At 48.7% G+C, this 18,790-nt stretch overlaps 1 protein-coding gene across 1 annotated transcript in view; it reads left to right on the forward strand.

Moving 5' to 3' along the window:
- Positions 1–18,790, forward strand: part of STAG3 (stromal antigen 3) — a 46,292-nt gene that overhangs the window by 17,310 nt on the left and 10,192 nt on the right. Inside the window, exons 8-15 of the mRNA XM_032218657.1 lie at positions 5,259–5,338; positions 5,513–5,620; positions 5,771–5,873; positions 5,970–6,081; positions 14,051–14,157; positions 14,257–14,349; positions 14,710–14,799; positions 14,961–15,161. Of these exons, the coding sequence (XP_032074548.1) occupies positions 5,259–5,338; positions 5,513–5,620; positions 5,771–5,873; positions 5,970–6,081; positions 14,051–14,157; positions 14,257–14,349; positions 14,710–14,799; positions 14,961–15,161 (894 nt within the window). The remainder of the gene's footprint in view (positions 1–5,258; positions 5,339–5,512; positions 5,621–5,770; positions 5,874–5,969; positions 6,082–14,050; positions 14,158–14,256; positions 14,350–14,709; positions 14,800–14,960; positions 15,162–18,790) is intronic.

Raw genomic sequence — 18,790 nt, forward strand, 5'->3', positions numbered from 1 at the left:
ATGTCCCATTAGCTTTGACGAGGAGACCCAGCTTGAAAAGGTGGCAGGAGTTTTATTAATGGGATAGGTCCCTCTGTCCTCAGTTTCTCTTTGTATACTCTGGAAACATCTATTTTTCTCCTTGCTGCTAACTCATCCCAGGTTCATGAACGAGAATCCTCTAAAAGCTGTTGGGAGTTGGGCAATATATAAATTAAGTAACTAACTAACTAACTAAGAAAAGCTTTCAGAAATAAACCAGACAACCTATAACCTGTTGGGTCACCCTTTCAGAAATATTTCCTTACCTGAACAGGGAATCAGAATGGCCACAGGTGAGAGTGAAGAGCTACTTTTGACCTTCCTTCCAGCTTCCCCATTGAGTTTCCTTCTGGGAACTGGCACAGAACTTCACAAATCTTCATTCCTTTCCTCCCCCCCCCCCACTCTCCTTTCTTCTTTGCCTTCTTCTTTCCCTCCATCCTGTCATTATTTACCCTCCCACCCTCATCTTTTCCTCCTCATCCTCCCTTTCCTTTGCTCCCTCAAATTGCTGCCAATATCCCTATTTACTTTGCTAGTGGGAAGCTTGCAGGGAGGGTCAGTGGGGAAGCCAGCAGAAAGTCCCAAGGCCAACAGGCAGGTAAGTGGCTGCAGCTGGGTGGGAGGGGGAGTGAAGGGGGTGTGTGCCATGGCTCAAGTCAGGAAAGATATCTGTGGGTGCACAAGGGATGCCATATGGGGGAAGAATGCCTGGGGATGTGCGAGAGATGCAGTGCAGGACAGGTCAGGGGAACAGCTGGGGGTGCAGCATAGGGCAAGAAGAATGCACAGGGGCTGTGGAGGGGCTGCGTGAATGCAGTCCCCAAAATGGGTCCCCGGAGTGGAGTGCTTAGTAGTGTGTAAGAGGTGCCATGCAGGTCGGGGATGGTGTGGGTTGGGAAGTGTGTGTCTGTAAGCACTCAAAGGTGCTGAATGGGTTGGGAAAGGTGCACAGATTGGGGACGGGGTGGGGTAGTGCGCAAGAGATGGATTGGGGAAGGTGTGCAGGGGTGAAGACGTGGGGGAGCAGCACAGGTGAGAGTGCGGGGGGATTGGCATGGGTCAGGAATGGTATGGGGTTTTTTTCTCCACCCCACCCCCCTTCTAGCAGACAGGTAAGTGACCATTGCTGGGTAGGAGAGAGCAAGAAAGTTTTAATTGGGTTGGAGCCAACCTAATCTTGAATAAAACAGTTCTGTGATAGGGATATTCCATTATCTACAACTCAGGAATAAAAAGTGGATCAGTCTGTAAAAACTGTAAAATAAACACATACAATCACAGATGCAATTTAAGCATAGCGCTTGGGCCAGTAAGGCATTTGGCAAGGCAGACTGCAACCTACTTCTGGGTAAGTTAGAAAAATGTGGGATAGACAGCATCAACTACCAGATGGATTTGTAACTGGCTGACCAGCCACACTCAACACGTGAGAGACGGATTAAGACATACAGAAAACAATTACTTAAATGTATGGCTGCTAAAGGCGGTTCATAAGGTGAATCACCTCATGAATCATAAGGTGTACTTAGTTTTTCACACATGGCTTCGCCATTTTGGCTTTCTTTTTTGTAAAAGCTGACATGGTGTATAACACGTCATGTGTTGTTCATCCGAGATTGTATTTGCCTACTTTTAAGAACAAGTAAGAACCAGGTGATTTTTGCTATGTCCTGGATACATAGAACCATAGAACTCAAAACCTGCTGTCAGGGTTCCAAATAGCATCCTCAATAAAATAAGAATTCAAGGCAAGAGGTTCCTCAAAAGAATTTATTAAAAGAGCCATGATGGCACATCTGGGAAAACCTGAATCTGAAAGCTTGCAGGTTTCCCCCTCCCAGTTGAAAGTTCAACACCCACAGGTCCATCCCATGGTCCAATCAGTCATAGCCACGAAGGAAGATTCCTCCCACCCACATCCATCTGGGGGCAGGGACTGGGCAACCCTGACTTTCTGAGAAGGAATGTTACGTTGGCTACACATCACCCGAGCTCCATACCATTCCCCCTCCCAGTTTCCCATAGTAGATGTTGTTTGAAATGTGGCGGCCCTGAGGCCCTATACCACGATGGCTTCCAAGCCTGACTGCTGCACCACGCTCTCCATGGGGCTGCCTTGAAGACCATCCAGAAGCTGCAGCTGCTCTAGAATAACATCCATCCTAGTTATTGTACTACCTGAGCTGAACTGGTTGCCAGGTGTTTGTAGGTGCAGCTCTTTAAAGCCCTGCAGGAGGGTATAGGACCAATCCTCCCTGGGGACATCCGCCCACCCCCACCCCCCCATTAGATCACATGGGGCCCTTCACTGAAATGCTAATAACCTGATGGGACCTTGGTGAGGTTCCTCTCAGTGACTCCCCCCCCTCCACGCCTTTTCTTTGGAATAGCCTTTCCCCCGAGGGGTCTCCTACCTTTTAGCCTTCTGGAAGGCTGTGAAGGCTCGGCTGTTCCCCCAAGCATTGGGCCAGGGGGGGGGGGGATGAGCTGGGGGACTGGACTGGCACCTAAGGTATTCCTCAACTTGGCTTTTATTTATCATTGGGTGACCCTCCTGGAATCACTGTAGAAGGTAGGTAGCCACACACACTTTTGGTAAAGAAAGATACGTCTGCGTATAGTGTAATCTGTCCTTCTTGTGCTTATTTTATTACAACTAAACACTCCATATAAATACCTTTACGTGTAGGTGTATTTTTAAAAATAATACAGATACGCTTAATCAAGTGCATCATCATTTCAAAGCAGTGTGCTGTTGGTCAGGGTGTTAGCACTTAGAACCACGTTTCTTAAGGTTTTTCAAAAAGTAATTGGAGATAAGATTTACGATCACAATTGGGACTGGAATTTCCATTGTAGGTTGGTGCAGTCATAAAACAACTCATCATGTGACAATCCAATTTTACCACCATTTTTACTGTTGCATCAGTTAAGCAAATCGGCACGATTGATCGCTCAGCTTGTCCAACTGTGGTTTGTTGTCTGAAACCACCTGGGAAGGTCACGCATGATCCTGTGACCGTGGGAGGTTTTAATTGGCTGTGAAAGTGAGCGAGTTGCCAAGTGCCCAAATTGTCATTGTGATTGCAGGGTTGCTGTGATGACTGTAAGTGCAAAGACAGGTTGTAATTTCCTTTTTTTGAGGCTGTCATAACTTTGAGCCATTGTTAAACAAACGAGCTGAGGACGGCCTGCACCTTGGAGGCGCCTGTAACAACGGCACAGAGCAGGAGTGTCAAACCTGCAGGCCAGGTGCCTCGTGCGCTGGCCACGCCCACCCCCTGTTTGGCAAAGGGGGAAAAAGTTGTGATGCGTCATGTGACGACAACATGATGCCGGGAGTTTGTCACCTGTGGGGTAGAGCATAGCATGTACAACAGGCAATAGCAATAGAGTAGTATAGAGTACAGGTAATCCTCGACTTATTACATTTCGTTTAGCGACTGTTCAAAGTTACAGCAGCACTGAAAAAAGTGACTTATGACCGTTTTTCACAGTTACGACTGTTGCAGCATCCCCACAAACATGATCAAAATCCAGACCCTTGGCAACTGGGTCACATTGATGACAGCCGCAGTGTCCCGGGGTCACGTGATCCCCTTTTGCGTCCTCCTGAGAAGCAGAGTCAGTGGCAAAGCCAGATGCACTTAACCAGGCTTCTTAACTAATCAGTTGCAGCGATTCACTTAACAACTGTGGCAAGAAAGATTGTAAAATGGGGCAAAGCTCAACAAATGTCTCACGTCACAACAGAAATGCTGGGCTCAGTTGTGTTTCTAAGTCAAGGACTACCTGTATAGTATAAACATTGTAGTAATAGTAACTGAATAGTACTATTATGGTAGTAGCTGTATGGGGATTGCAAGGGAGGGGACTGTAGGAAGCTCCCAACCAAGCTCCCATGGGTTGGTTTTTACAGCACACAACTTCTCTCCTGACTCTTCCAGGGTCCTCTTATGTCTCTCTAGGGGGTCGGTCTTATTTGGGTGCAGTTTTAGGCGAGAAGACTCATCTCGGCCCGCTGTCTCGGTTAGAAATTGGAATTGTTGGGGTGATGGGTCACATCTGCTGAACTTTTGTGACCCTTACTTGGAAGTTTTCTAAGCTTCCCCTTTTTCTTTTCATTGCACAAGTGTAACTTAGCAACTTTAATTTTTGTAACTTGCATATTGTGATAACGAAACCATCACACTGTTACTGCATGCTAGGGCAATATAGAGTTAGTCGGGTTGCCTTTGAAGACAACTGGCACAGAGCACTGTGGCTAAATTATTTGTGGGGAAATCCATTCTTGTAGTATAATTATTTTGAAGTTGGTATAGTGGCTTCAGTAGACTTTCAGAAATGCTCCGGACAGCCCTGTTTTTGAGATGTCAAAATGAAGTACACTTTACACCCTCAGATAGACAACTTCGCATCTTAGCTGTGTCCCAAAAGGGACAATTTTGTTGTGGGGCAAATGGCTGCTTAACTAAAGAGCCAAAGCTATTGGAGATAAAAGATGCAACACAGTCTTTTATATTCAAGCACAGCTACAGTGGTCGCTGGGCTCTTCACCAGAAGAGTCCCAAAGCCCACAAGGTGGTTACAGGTCATGTCCCTTCTGAAAGGATACATAGGAATTGCAGTTGAAACGTAGCATTTGAGAAAGAGCAAAACCCCATCTTACTATCAGCAGACTTGGCATGTGTAATTTCTGTATTTCTAAGGAGGCTCCAAGCCTGCTTTTCCACCCATATTGGCCTCTTTCAACAAAAGCATCCTTCATTGCACACTGCTCTCCCTTCACACTGAGGAAAGGATAGTGACGGGTTTTTTGTAATCTAGCTCCTTCCTCTCATCCGGCAGTTTCAGGGGTTGTTGGCTCTTTCAGGATTCTGGGTCCCTGATAACAATCAAATACGTACAAGTGAAATGTATTGTTTGTCCTCCGCAATGTCCTGGCAGAGGAGAGGAGCCTTGACTGTTGCCAGGTTCCTAGAGTCGTGTATTTACATAGTGGAGGTTCAGTGCACCTGTGGCGGCTTTCATAAATTACAAAATGTTGACGGCAAAGATGTGGAATGATCATATAAATTAGTAAACCACCAAGCTGAAACATTTGTTAAGTACGGAAATATACATTTGATGCATTTGATGCATTTTCAAGAGATAGTTAACCATTCCTAAAAAATGGGTGGTATCCTAGTTGGTATCCTCCCCATACTCCTCCAGTACCTGTGGTTTTTCTGCAGGAACGGATTGTGTCCATGGTTCTGGATAAAGAGCCCCAAGTGGCAACGGAAGCTGTGAGGCTGCTTACTCTCATCCTTCAGTAAGTGATGCCAAGAGTAATCAGAAGACCCTGTTAGCATTTGAATTGCTCCTCAAATTCAATGTTCTCTGCACAGACTGGTCTCTTGTGTTTTGAGTCTGTCCTTTCTACCCTGACTTGGAAGTATTGGGGATTGGCATGTTTTATGTGCACTTAAGATTGGTCCCTGTGCAGGAATATGGACGGCGCACTCACCGATGCTGACTGTGAAAGGGTTTTCCCACTGGTTTATGCTTCCAGTCGTCCTGTAGCTGCTGCTGCAGGTGAATTTTTATACAGAAAGTGAGTATGGTTCTGTCCCCACCACCCACCCAATGCATCTCAGCATCCTGAGCAAGCACTCTGTTGTGCAAACGAATGCAGTTTCCTGTTTCTTCCCAAAGATTTCTGACTTGGGCTCTGTTTCCTTATGAATGGTGGCTTGGCTTGTAGGTTCTTGGCACCCGAGGTGGACACCAGAGCAAAATCAGGGGACCGCCAAGAGGGCACTCGTGTCTTCCTTCAGTCGCTTTTGGCATTCTTCATTGAAGGCGAGGTGAGTGAAACGCTTGAGCCACAAGGAGAAGGTGAAGAATCCCGGCGGCCCTTAGCCAGGCTGGTTTTAGTGCACTGCTTTGTTCTCCACCCACAGTTCCATGACCACGCCACCTACTTGGTGGATAGCCTGTGGGACTGTGCGTCTGCCCTGCTGAAGGACTGGCCGGTGCTGACAGGCCTCCTGCTGGAGGAATGCTCCATAGAAGGTAAGCAGAGGTGGGTAGGCTTTGGCTCACATCAGCTGTTGGTTGCTAAATGAATGGGGAAAATGTGCCCTGTGATTTCTTTAAAACCCACCCGGAATTCTAGGGATCACTCCCTGAGGATATCCGCCCGTAGACATAGCCAGAAGTCGGCTGTGAAGTGCACAAGTGGCTGTTCTGTGACCGTAGGATGATGTGACGATTATAAACAACCAAATTTTGGTCACGTTATTGTGGGGATACTGCGACAGGTGTGAGTGTGAGGACTGGTTGTAAAATGGTGTTGTAACTTTGAGCAGTCGCTAAACAGGACAGTCATTAAGCAAGGACTACCTGTAATACCTCTCAAGATATTATTGGCCTTCCTAGCAACAACATCACACTGGATCCATGTTGAATGTGATTGACTGGGACACCCCGATCTTCCCATGTATTTGCCAAGAATGTTCCTCATGAAAGTAATTGCACGACTACTCAAAGCAGGCCTGCCGTCCTCTCCTCATATCCCTTCTGTACCTTCCAGTGGAATTTGCTCCATGGTGGGGGTGGGGGCCGAAGGGATTTTTCTTAGGAGTATGACCAGCTAGAGGTCCCTTTCCCTTCTGAGAGAGGACCGACACAAGGAAGTTAAGACAGTGTTTCTTCTTGTGCCATTACGGGTCGACTGCTCTCTTTGGGCTGCATCTACACATGGCTTTCTGTTCATTTCTCACTTCCCAAAGAAATCCTACTTCAGCAGAAGAGACTTCCTGTAGCTCAGGATTGAACTGTGGAGTCCTTGGTGCTTTCAGAACTTGGTTGCTTGCTTGCATAGCAGGGGTGGGTTTCAACCGGTTCGCGGCGGTCCCCGCGAACCGGTTGGTCGGCGAACCCGGAAGTAAGTAACCTCCGGGAACGGCGAAGGGCCCACCCGCCCGCCCGCGCTCCTTACCGGTCTTTGAAGGCTTCCACGCAGGCGCATGGCACATTCAGCGCCTGCGTGAGTCTCCGTGAGCAGCTGGAGCATCGCGCAGGCGCTAAGACGCATGCGTGAACCGCGCACGTGCACGAGGACGCCGCCAGCCCCGTTCCAACCGAACCGGTTGGAACGGGATTAGCAACCCACCCCTGTTGCATAGGCTACATCACAACCAACTAACTTCGGGGCTGGTGAGTGTGGGGTTTGCTCCAGTTAAAGCCCTCCAAAACACTGTAACCAAACCAACGGTCCCAGTAGTCCTGCGACACACAGTGTAAGGACTGTAACAGCCACCATATAGGACAGACGGGCAGAAAATAGGCAAAGCATATCCCTGAGGAAAAGCCAGCAGCTGGAAGACATGATTAAAATTTCTTAATCCTGGCATGCATATGGACAGCCTCAGCCACATTGTCACCCGGGGGGCGGGGGGGAGCATCCTAGATCAAACCAAATCCAAAAGTGGCAGGGAATTCCTGGAAACTTGGCGTTTAGACAAATCATGCCTCAATAGATTATAACCTAGAGATAAACCAGATTTGTACATCAGAGGCAATAGAAAACCTAAGAGAGAAAAGGCCGGAAGACCTGCTTTGCAGCAGCCAGCATCCCATAAGCAAGGATTAACCCCAGACAAACAAGCAGAAAACAGGAATCGAGGAATCACCGAGGAGAAAGCTACATCCCCTCCAACACTGGCAGGGCGAGCTACTGTATGACGGTAGTACCTCTTTGGGTGATGAAATGTCTGGAAGCAAACCAAGGACTCTGATGATTTTGACTTCTTATGCAAGCTCTCGTTCATTCTCAGCTTTAGCTTTTCTGACACGATTGCTGTAGTTACTGGAAGTACTTCATGTTCTTTAGTTACGTTCCTCTTCATGCTGGGAAGAAATTGTGCATACTGCATTCTTGCTCTTTGGGTCATTGAGAAACATGATTTGTAATTTCTATGGTTGTAATTTTAGCAATATACAGTAGAGGTTACAGATTGATTTAAGGAATTAGATCTGATAGAGTGCCTGAAGAACTATGGACAGAGGTTCAGAACATTGTACAAGAGGTAGCACCTAAAACCATGGCAAAGAAAAAGAAATGCAAGAAAGCAAAATGCCTGTCTGAGGAAGCCTTGCAAACAGCTGAGGAAAGAAGGGAAGCGAAAGACACGGGAGAAAGAGAAAGATGCACCCAATTGAATGCAGAATTCCAGGGAAGAGCTAGAAGAGATAAGAACGCCTTCCTAAATGAACAGTGCAAAGAAATAGAAGAAAACAAGAGAATAGGGAGGACCAGAGATCTCTTCAAGGAAATTGGAGATACGAAGGGAATTTCTCCTATGACTGTGGAGACAGCAGCCAGAATGGGTTGCTCTGTCCAGTAACCAATTGGACCGAGTCTACACTTGCGATGTCATCGAGCCCTGGCGACTCCTCCCAGTTTAGACTCAGTCCAACCTGGACTAGCAGTGAGAATTAATCTCCTCCAAATTTGGGCTTTTTTGCACTAATTGGCATTTTTTTCCAAATTCTTTTCTACTTGAAATATTTTTCCTCCTTTTTTTCTTCTGCTCTTTTGAGCGGGAGATTTGAATCTGCTTTCGAGACTTCCTTCTCAGCTGTCTGACTGCCTGTGACCACGGGTACGCTCCGGGACGCCCTGCCACCTCAGTCAGACCACCGGGTTCACGAGCTATGCCTCCGGGGCTCTTTAAAGAGGCGCTCCGCACTCCTGGGCATTCGGATTCATCAGAGAGCCACGCAACCAACCCTTTCACGTGTTGCAGCGTCGGATCGAAGCGGCAGCCACTCTGAGAGGTGACCGACCATAAAGCACAGCGGCATCCATCTTGCGGGTTGCTGAAGCCCGCGAAGATGTCAGCGGCCATTTGGCAGCTTGGAAAAGCCCACAAAGACAACAGCGGCCATCTTGCGCCTTGGAAAAGCACGTGAAGAGCGGCGGCCGCCATTTTAAGTGACCAGCGTGCGGAGTTGATTGCGGAGCTGAGGAGCACCTGGCTGCAAGATGAGTGAAATAGTGCCAACTTATCATCTGATTTGGGGGCTGGCATCTGGCAGCATGGCTGAGCAGCCTATGGTGGCAGCTGTACTGGAGAAAAGCCTAGAAGAGGCAGGGCCATCGGGAGTAAGGAGCAGCCGAAAAAGGGCAGCTAAGGAGGCTCCTGATTCAGGGAAAAGTCCCAAAACTTCCAAATCCTCCACCAGGATGGCTGAGGAAAGGAGGCGAAGGCCCTAGAAAAGGAATCTCAGCGGGCCCAAAAGCAACAGGAGAGCCAGAACACCCAGGCCACTCCCCCCATCCTTAGGGGGGATCAAGCTACTTCCCCAGCGTCCCTGTACATCCTTGGATGATTCAGATGGGGAGTTGTCCTCTTCAGCCTCTTCTTCCTCCATAGAACCTGATACCAGGGGCAATTTCTTTGATGTCAATAGGGATCGAACAGGCCGGCCTCCCTACAGCTCAGTGCACAGGGGTACCTCAGGCCTCGTTCTCCTCCCCTACAGAAACGGCAGCCATAACTTCAGAAGCCCTAAAACAAGGCATTGCTGCTGGGCCCCAGCAGCGACTTCCTCCGGCACCATCTCACAGACACAGGCAGAGATCACCTGGGGATGCCCAGAGACCCCTTCTGCTTCTGCCACTCAGGCTTTGATTTTCAGGGATTCTGACTTACCTGATGATGAGGGAATCCTATCCGATGCCCCGGCCTTTGCCCGATTGTTCAAAACTGATCGCTTTAAATCCCTCCTGTTCAAAGCAATTAAAGCGGCTAACTTGCCTTCCGCTTCTTCAGCTTCTTCTACCCAGACTCAGGCTACTGTACCGGCTTTCTCTGATTGTGCTAACACTCCCTTCTCTGAACCTACAGTGGGGAAAAAAATATTCCATCTGTTTACTGTTTATTAGGATCTGTATGCCGCCCACTCTCGAGAGAGAGAGAATCAGGGCGGCTTACAGGTAAAGGCAGGAAGGGGGAACATACTCTCGACTTGTGTGGTTGCGTGACTCTTGCCTATTTTAATTATCTGTATTTTGTTCTATGTTCCCCGTTTCCCTTTTTTGAATTGTTCGCCGCCCTGAGTCCTTCCCGGAGAAGGGCGGCATACAAATAATAATAAAATTCAATTCAAATTCAATTCAAAAAACAGTCATTAAAATTTCACAACATTCATATAGCTTAGAATGGGACTGGATAAATCAACAGCCCCAGGCCTGCCGGAACAGCCAGGTCTTAATCGCTTTGCGGAAGCCCGGGAGGGTAGTAAGGGTCCGGATCTCCACGGGGAGATCGTTCCATAGGGCTGGAGCAGCTACAGAGAAGGGCCTCCCCTGGGGAGTCGCCAGCCGACATTGACCGGCAGATGGAATCCAGAGGAGGCCTAGTCTGTGTGATCTTATAGGTCTCTGGGAGGTAAATGGCAGGAGGTGGTCTCTCAGGTAGCCAGGTCCTAAACCATGTAGGGCTTTAAAAGTAACGACTAGCACCTTGAAACGTGTCTGGAGACCAATGGGAAGCCAATGCAGCTCGCGGAGGATAGGTGTGACACTAGGTACACCCACTATGGCTCGCGCGGCTGCATTCTGGACTAACTGAAGTCTTCGAACACTCTTCAAGGGCAGCCCCATGTAGAGCACATTACAGTAATCCAGTCTTGAGGTGACGAGGGCGTGAGTGACTGTTTGCAGTGCCCCCCGGTCAAAATAGTGTCGCAACTGGTGCACCAGGCGAACATGGGCAAAGGCCCCCCTGGTCACAGCCGACAAGTGATGTTCTAATGTCAGCTGCGGATCTAGGAGGACTCCCAAATTGCGAACCCTCTCTGAGGGGCGTATGGTTTCGCCCCCCCAGGCTAAGAGATGGAATAGCTGGACCATCCTTGGGAGGGAGCATCAATAGCCACTCAGTCTTGTCGGGATTGAGTGTAAGCTTTTTCGCTCCCATCCAGACCCTGACAGCCTCCAGGCACTGGCACATCACTTCTACCACTTCGCTGAGTTGGCACTGGGCTGACAGATACAATTGAGTATCGTCCGCGTATTGGTGGTATTTAATCCCATGCCGGCGTATGATCTCACCCAGCGGCTTCATGTAGATGTTAAATAGGAGGGGGGACAGGGCCAAGCCCTGCGGCACCCCATAATTGAGGGGCCTAGGGGTCGATCTCTGCCCTCCAACCAACACCGACTGCGACCTGTCCGAGAGGTAGGAGGAGAACCACCGTAAAACGGTGCCTCCCACTCCCACCTCTCGCAACCATCGCAGAAGGATACCATGGTCGATGGTATCAAAGGCCGCTGAGAGGTCAAGAAGCACTAGGATAGAGGAGTGACCCCTATCCCTGGCTCGCCAGAGATCATCGATCAGCGCGACCAAAGCAGTTTCCGTGCTGTAACCAGGCCTGAAACCCGACTGAAAGGGATCCAGATAATCAGTTTCATCCAAGGTCCGTCGGAGTTGAAAGGCCACCACCTTCTCAACAACCTTCCCTACAAAGGGGAGGTTGGAGACTGGATGATAGTTGTTCAAAATGGCTGGGTCCAGAGAAGGTTTCTTCAGGAGGGGTCTCACCACCGCATCCTTTAGGAGGTGCAGGAAGGATCTCTCCCGGAGAGAGATGCTGACAGTCGTCTGGAGCCAGCCACGTGTCACCTCCCTGCTGGTCAAGACCAGCCAGGAGGGGCACGGGTCCAGTATATAGGTGAAGGCACTCACCGCTCCCATGGCCTTGTCCACTTCCTCAGGAGCGACAAGTTGAAACTCGCTCCATAAAATCCGCTCAAGACCTTCCCCCGGTACCTCGGTTGGTACCGTGCAATTGGAGTCCAGGTCCGTCCGAATCCGAGCGACTTTATCCGCCAGAAACTGGACAAATTCCTCAGCTCTACCCTGCCTTTCAAGAGGGAGCGGGCTATTCTAAACAAGGCGGCGGGGCGCGATTCTGCGGATGCAATAAGAGCAGAAAAATGTGCACATTTTGCCCCCCGTATTGCCACGAGATAGGTCCTGATATAGGCTCTTATCAGTGCTCGGTCAGATTCAGAGTTATTAACCCTCCAGGGGCGCTCTAGGCGTCTCTTTTGGCGCTTCATCTCCCGGAGTTCCTCGGTGAACCAAGGAGCCCTCCTGGATCATCTCCAAAGATCTTCATGAATGTTGTCCAACGACAGTGGGATCCCCCTGGTACAGGTCCACAAACAACCAGCCTCGACCAACGCCTCTACAACGTCGCTCTAGAACCTACCAAATTTCCTCCAGTGGACGCGCCAGTTGCGGCCTTGTCTTCATCCACAGTGGTCTCTGGAGCACCTGCTAGTGCCTGGGCAGTTCGGGCCTCCACTGCCACTTCCTTTTTCTCCAGGGCTGCGCTCGTCTGGATTGAGCAACTCCAGGAGCGCATTGCATCCATGGATACCAGGTCACACAGGGATCTGAACAAGATTAGGGCTGCCATTGAATATTCAGCTGATGCTTCCTTAAACGCTGCCAGTCGCTTTGGTCATGACCAGGCGCCTGCTATGGCTCAAACCATGGCAGGCAGATGTTTGTACCAAGTGGCGCCTCACAGCTTCTCCTTTCAGTGGCACTCAACTTCTCCTTTCAGTGGCACTCAATCCAACTGGCCAGTCCTAGAGGAGATCAACCCTGACTGCTCTTTAGAAGGCCAGATCCTGAAGAGGAAACTCAAATACTTTGGTCACCTAATGAAAGTGAAGGACTCACTGGAGAAGAGCCTCATGCTGGGAAAGATTGAGGGCAAAAGAAGGGAGCGACAGAGAATGAGGTGGCTGGATGGAGTCACTGAAGCAGAGGATGGTAGAGGACAGGAAGGCCTGAAGGAACATTGTCCATGAGGTCCCGATGGGTTGGACACGACTTCGCAACTAACAACAACAACAATTTTAGCAAAAGCATATCATGAAAGTAAACCGATTACCTCCCTCCGACCGATTAGATCGCACAGACTGGGCCTCCTCCGAATCCCATCCGCCAGTCAATGTTGACTGGCGACTACACGGAGGAGAGCCTTTTCTGTTGCAGCTCCGACCCTGTGGAACGATCTCCCCGTCGAGATCCGCACCCTCACCACCATCCAGACCTTTCGCGCAGCCCTCAAGACCTGGCTCTCCCATCAGGCCTGGGGATAGGTTCCCAATTTACCCGCCCGAGTGTTGACTGTGGAATGAAAGTTGTGTTTTTATTATTTTTCTTTTGTTCACATTTTGTTTGTTTTTTGATATTGCACCCCCTTCCCCGTGATTGTAAGCCGCCCTGAGTCCCCTCAGGGAAAAGGGCGGCCTATAAATCTTAATAAATGACTAAAAAATGACTAAACAGTAAACTGAATTATGGAATGTTTGATGTAAATGTGAGAACAGTAATAAATCATGCATGAGAATAAGCAGAGTGCTTGGCAAGTGGGTCATCCCTGAAAGCAAGGATATTCAAGGTAAAGGTAAAGTTTCCCCTCGGACATATGTGCTACTTGTTCCCGACTCTAGTGGGTGGTGCTCATCTCCGTTTCAAACCTGAAGAGCCAGCACTGTCTGAAGAAGTCTCTGGTCATGTGGCTGGCATGACTAAACGCCGAAGGTGCACGGAACGCTGTTACCTTCCCACCAAAAGTGGTTCCTATTTTTCTACTTGCATTTTTTACGTGCATTTGAATTGTTAGGTTGGCAGGAGCTGGGACAAGTAATGGGAGCTCACTCCATTATGCGGTGCTAGGGATTCGAACCACTGAACTGCCGATCTTTCTGATTGACAAGCTCAGCACCTTAACCCCTGAGCCACCCCGTCCCTCATACGCGAGGGATACATACATAAGGGATATGTAATGATCCCTTATTTGTTAAACGTATTTAACATAAATCTCCGAGGGAATTATGCAGGGCTTTTCAAGAAGGCTTGGCAGTTTATATTTTTAAAATCTGCTTATTGCATCCAATTAGAAATAAGCTAAATTGGTGCTTAAATTAAAGTGCTGTGTTGCCCAGCAGGTTTGGGTGACCTGAAGGAGAGCAGCCTCATCTTGATCTTGGTGGCCAGCATGCGGCAAGCCACAGAAGGGCACCCGCCACTCGGCAGGTTCTCTGGAAAGAAGGTAACCTCCTCCTTGGTTCTTCCTCTCCTTTCACAAGGGCCGTTTCCTGCCATTCCCTCCCCTCCCTTCTTCTTCTTCTTCTTCTTTCTGCTCTGCCAGGTGTTTTCTGCTCGGGAACGCAAAGTGCAGTCCGAAGAGCGTTTAAGGCTCACGCAGCATTTCATCCCTCTACTGCCGCAACTGTTAGCTAAGGTGAGTGCATTCATCTCTTACTAAACAGGAGGAGAAACCAAAAAGCATTGTGTTCTTCTTGGGATGTGGCCCTGCCTGTTGGTTCTAGGTGGCTGTTCCAAAGTTGCTTTTCAACTCCCCCCCCCCCCCAAAAAAAATGTTTTGCTTCAGTTTTCTTCAGTTCTGACTGACTGGTGGGGAAATGGAAGGATTTGTAGTCTTTGCAGTCAACTGGTCTCTAGCACTCTTTGAAAGTCATGGAGGCCAGTTGGAGGTTTATCTGTCACCTCAAAGACCTGGATGGCTGATCCACTTGGCTTTCCTTGCAAAGAGCACTGCATGTTCTGTTAGTACCCTCTCTTCTCTGCTCTGTCCTGGCAGTTCTCTGCTGATGCCGAGAAAGTAGGACCTCTGCTGGAGGCATTGCGTTATTTTGACCTAACTCATTACAGCTCAGGCCGCCTGGAGAAGGTAGGAGGCCCTTGTCATGATTCTGCCTCTCTCCCCCTGTGCCTGGTTTCTCCTAAGGAGGCTCTTCCTCCGGCTTCCCCCAAAAGTCCCAAATACACCCCCATCCCCATGGCTTGCCCATGGACACTGCTGGGGTGACTCTCTCTGTCTCCTCCTCCCAGTACCTAGACTTGCTGCTGAGCCAGCTAAAGGAAGTGGTGGAAAAGCACACCAGCAGTGAAGTGCTGGAGCTGGCTTCTCAGACTCTCCAGCTGCTCTGCCGCACAGAATTTGCTTTCTACAGCCGTGTGGATTTTGCTCGTAGCTGCATTATGGACTATCTGGCGGATAAATTCCAACATGAGGCTACTGAACTCCTCCAGGTAGGAGAACTGCACCCCATGACAGGTGTTTAGGCACGAATGAATTTTCAAGGTGGGAGCAGTTGGATGGAGTACATGAAAAGCTGCCTTGAAATGTGGGCCTAGTTCAGGCAGAAGGATTCCGGTGCCTTCCAGAAGTTTTAAGCTCCCATTTATTAGTCACAATTGATATGTTCGTAATAAAGGAGCAATATAGATCTTGGCCTACTTTGTCAAATGCCTTACTAAAGTCCCAAGTATTTCATTGGTCCCACTGATTTAGTCACTACATGGACTTGCACACTGGGACCTATTTAATAAAATGTATTTCATTGTCAAGAAAAATTTAGGCTTTACACTTAGGCAACAGAACCTAAAATACACAGGTGCAAAATGCAGCAGATGACACCTGGCTTGACAACAGTAACTATGAGAGGGATCTTGGAAACCTAGTGAAGAACCTCTTAAGCACGAGCCAGCAGTGTGCTGCAGCTGCCAAAAAGGCCAACGCAGTCCTAGGCTGCCTTAATAGAGGGACAGAATCAAGATCCCATGAAGTGTTAATACCGCTATATACTGCTTTAGCAGGACCACACCCGGAATACTGCGTTCACTTGTGGTCACCACAATATAAAAAAGATGCAGAGCCTCTAGAAAGAGTACAGAGAAGCGGAACAAAGATGATTAGGGGACTAAGGGCTAAAACATGACGAAAGGTGGCAAGAACTGGATGTATCTAGCCTAATGAAGGGAAGGACTAGAGGTGACCTGGTAGCAGTTGGCATGGCTGACAAGGATTATGCAGAGTACCGAGGGTATGTGGAAAGCTCTGTGGCAGGACAGAATGGTCGTGATGGAGCTGTGTTAGGAACATTTTAGAAATCCGAGACAGTCGGCTGTGCAGGCAGGAGGAGAAGCGCAGCTACGACCAGCCAGAGGAGGAGAGGAGGAGTTGCTGTCCCTGCTCAATCAAAGGTCATGTATAGCTGAGCAGAGAGAGGCGCAATGGGGGCTGATCATGAGGAGGCAGCCTCTCCTCCTAATAAGGCACACCAATCAGCGCCTCTTTACTTTGGCGTTTGGAGCCTGGAGGTTGTTGGACACAATGCTACATAACCCGCCATCTGTGAATTCTCTGGACCATTGCCTTGAAGTGACCATTGCCATCATTGTATCTTGAACCCATTGATGCCTCCACTGTGCCCTGAATCTGCTGGTTTTGTGTGGTCGTTGTTGGGCCTTGAACCCATTGAAGTCAATTTGCCTTCTGTCATGGCCCTGTTGGAGCCTGAGTTAATGGAGGCGGATGAGCCGGAGCTGGACCGACGGAGGTCAAGGGTGCAGAGAGGAGCAGGACAAGGCAGCCCCAGGTCCCTCAGGCCTGGAACCGCTTGCCAGCGAGGAAGGACGGGGGCAGGATGATCGAGAGAGGGGGGAAGAGGGGGCAGGCAGTTAAGAGGAGGAGTGATGGAGTTCAGGCAATGAACAAGGACCGCCCCCTCCTGATCCCCGAGCACAGAGAGTGATGAGGCGGGAGCAGCTGGCTGTGTTGCCTCCGTGCCTTGCCTTTGGTCATCACACCTTCCTTGTGCCTTGAACTCATTGGAGATTGTGTTGCTTTCATTGTGCCTTGAACCCATTGATGCCATGTTGCCACTGTCTGGAACCAGCTGGAGTTGTGTTGTCTCTGTTGCACCTTGAACTCATGTTTGCCTTGGCTACACCTTGAACTCTGAGCGCCGTGAGGACTAGAAGACCTTGAGTTTTCCTTCCAACTTTATTATTCTGACTAGACCTGTACAGGAATCCATGACACCAAGAATGAAAACCTTGTTGAAAGTGTTTAGATAAATAATAGTGGAAAAGAAGCAATCATGATGTGGCTGTAGGCATGTACTTTAGGCCAATTCAGTTCTCCTTTACTAAATGGATCACACAGACACACACACATCCAGTTAAATATCACAGCTGAGCAAGGGACTGAACTCCTCACAGAGAAGCACAGAAGAAAGAGACAATCTTGCTCCCATATTCCAAGAAAGTGGTGTGGGGCGAGAGAAGCAGACTCAGGAAAGGAAGGCCGATCAGCTTGACAATCGGCACCCAGGAAAATCCTAGAAAATATAATGAAGCAGTTGGTTTGTAGGCATTTAGAAAGGGACGGGTCATGGCGACAAATCTTACTACTTTCTTTAAATTAATTTACCATATTTTTCAGAGTATAAGACACACCTTCCCCCCCAAAAAAGAGGGTGAAAATCTGGGTGCGTCTTATACAGTGAATGTAGCCCCACCCACTCACCAGCCCCCACCCTTTGCCCTCTGCCTCTCAGCAATTTACCTCCTTGCAGCAAAGGTGTAATGGCTCCTCTCCTAACTTAAGAAAGTAAAGACTCTTGAAACGGATTATTTCAAAAGGAACCTTTAATCAAGCAGGATGGAAACCATTAGAGGCAAAGCAGCATCTGAAACCCTTTAGGCAATGCAAGTGGGATTAAATTGATAATGACCCCTCCCCTTTGTCCGAATGCAGATTCTGACCAATACACAAGTGTGAAGATGTTTCCTTAACTCTTCTGCCCTGAGAGTCGAATGGCTCTCTCTAGTTAGACATTTAAGTGAGATATCCCACATGACCATCATAAACATCCCTCCAGGGGCGCTGGGACCTTCAGTCTTCCAGTGACAAGAAACCAGTTGTAAAGTCGTAAAACTCAGTTGTTACAGGTATAGCTAGTGATTTAACTCCAAGGCCCCCCTCCGCCCAATTGAATGGCAGTATCACTTTTAGAGAGCTGACAAAAGGGCAAAATAGGCTGTGGCAATCCCTGTAGCCTGAAACAGCTGATCATCGGGAGCCCCTGCTTGAACTGAAATTGAAAGTGCAGGAAGACAAGTTGCTAGGAGGCAGAGGCAGGTTTTCCCCCCTTCTAATTAGGCCAAACTGAAATAGGCTGTTTGCTGAAAGGAGGTAAGTCAATAATTGTAAAAGCCAATAGAATGTTCAAATTACTAGACTTATTTTTTAAAGAATGTGCTTTATTGTGTACATCTGTACAAGTATGGTCTGAAATGTAAAACCACATATAGTTTATATATTCTGTACTGTTTGCTGTTTGGGGCAAGAAGGCAAATTGCTGGGAGGCGGAGGGAGATTTTTTTATCCCCTCTTATTTTTCTCCCCAAAAGCTAGGTGCGTCTTATACTTCGGAGCGTCTTATACTCTGAAAAATATGGTAAATGAAATTAACTTCTTTGAGAGTGTGACTTGCTTGGTGGACTAATAAGGAAACGAAGCCCCGTGCTTAGACTTCATTGAGGCATTTGATAAAGTAGACTAGAGTCTCCCTGATAAACCGGAACAGTGACGGATGGACAGCTTCATTTCCAGTTGGATTTGCAGTTGACTGAATGACTGGGGACAACATTCAGACCTTAGTGGTCTACATGGAAAGAGGGATGCATAGCAGGGCACTTCAGGGTTCCTTTCTTGGACCCCACAGTGGCCTTCATCAAAGACTGAGATGAGGGAACTGAAGAGAAGTTGTGGGCCACACAAAGCTGGCGGTGGGGTGTGGGGTGTTTGCTGGCGTTTGCAGAAGACGTGCTGGAGGTTGAAAAAGACCTCAAGGGGCTTCTATCCCTGGCCC

The sequence above is a fragment of the Thamnophis elegans genome, chromosome 5, assembly GCF_009769535.1.
Source record: "Thamnophis elegans isolate rThaEle1 chromosome 5, rThaEle1.pri, whole genome shotgun sequence".
Classification (NCBI taxonomy): Eukaryota; Metazoa; Chordata; class Lepidosauria; order Squamata; family Colubridae; genus Thamnophis; species Thamnophis elegans.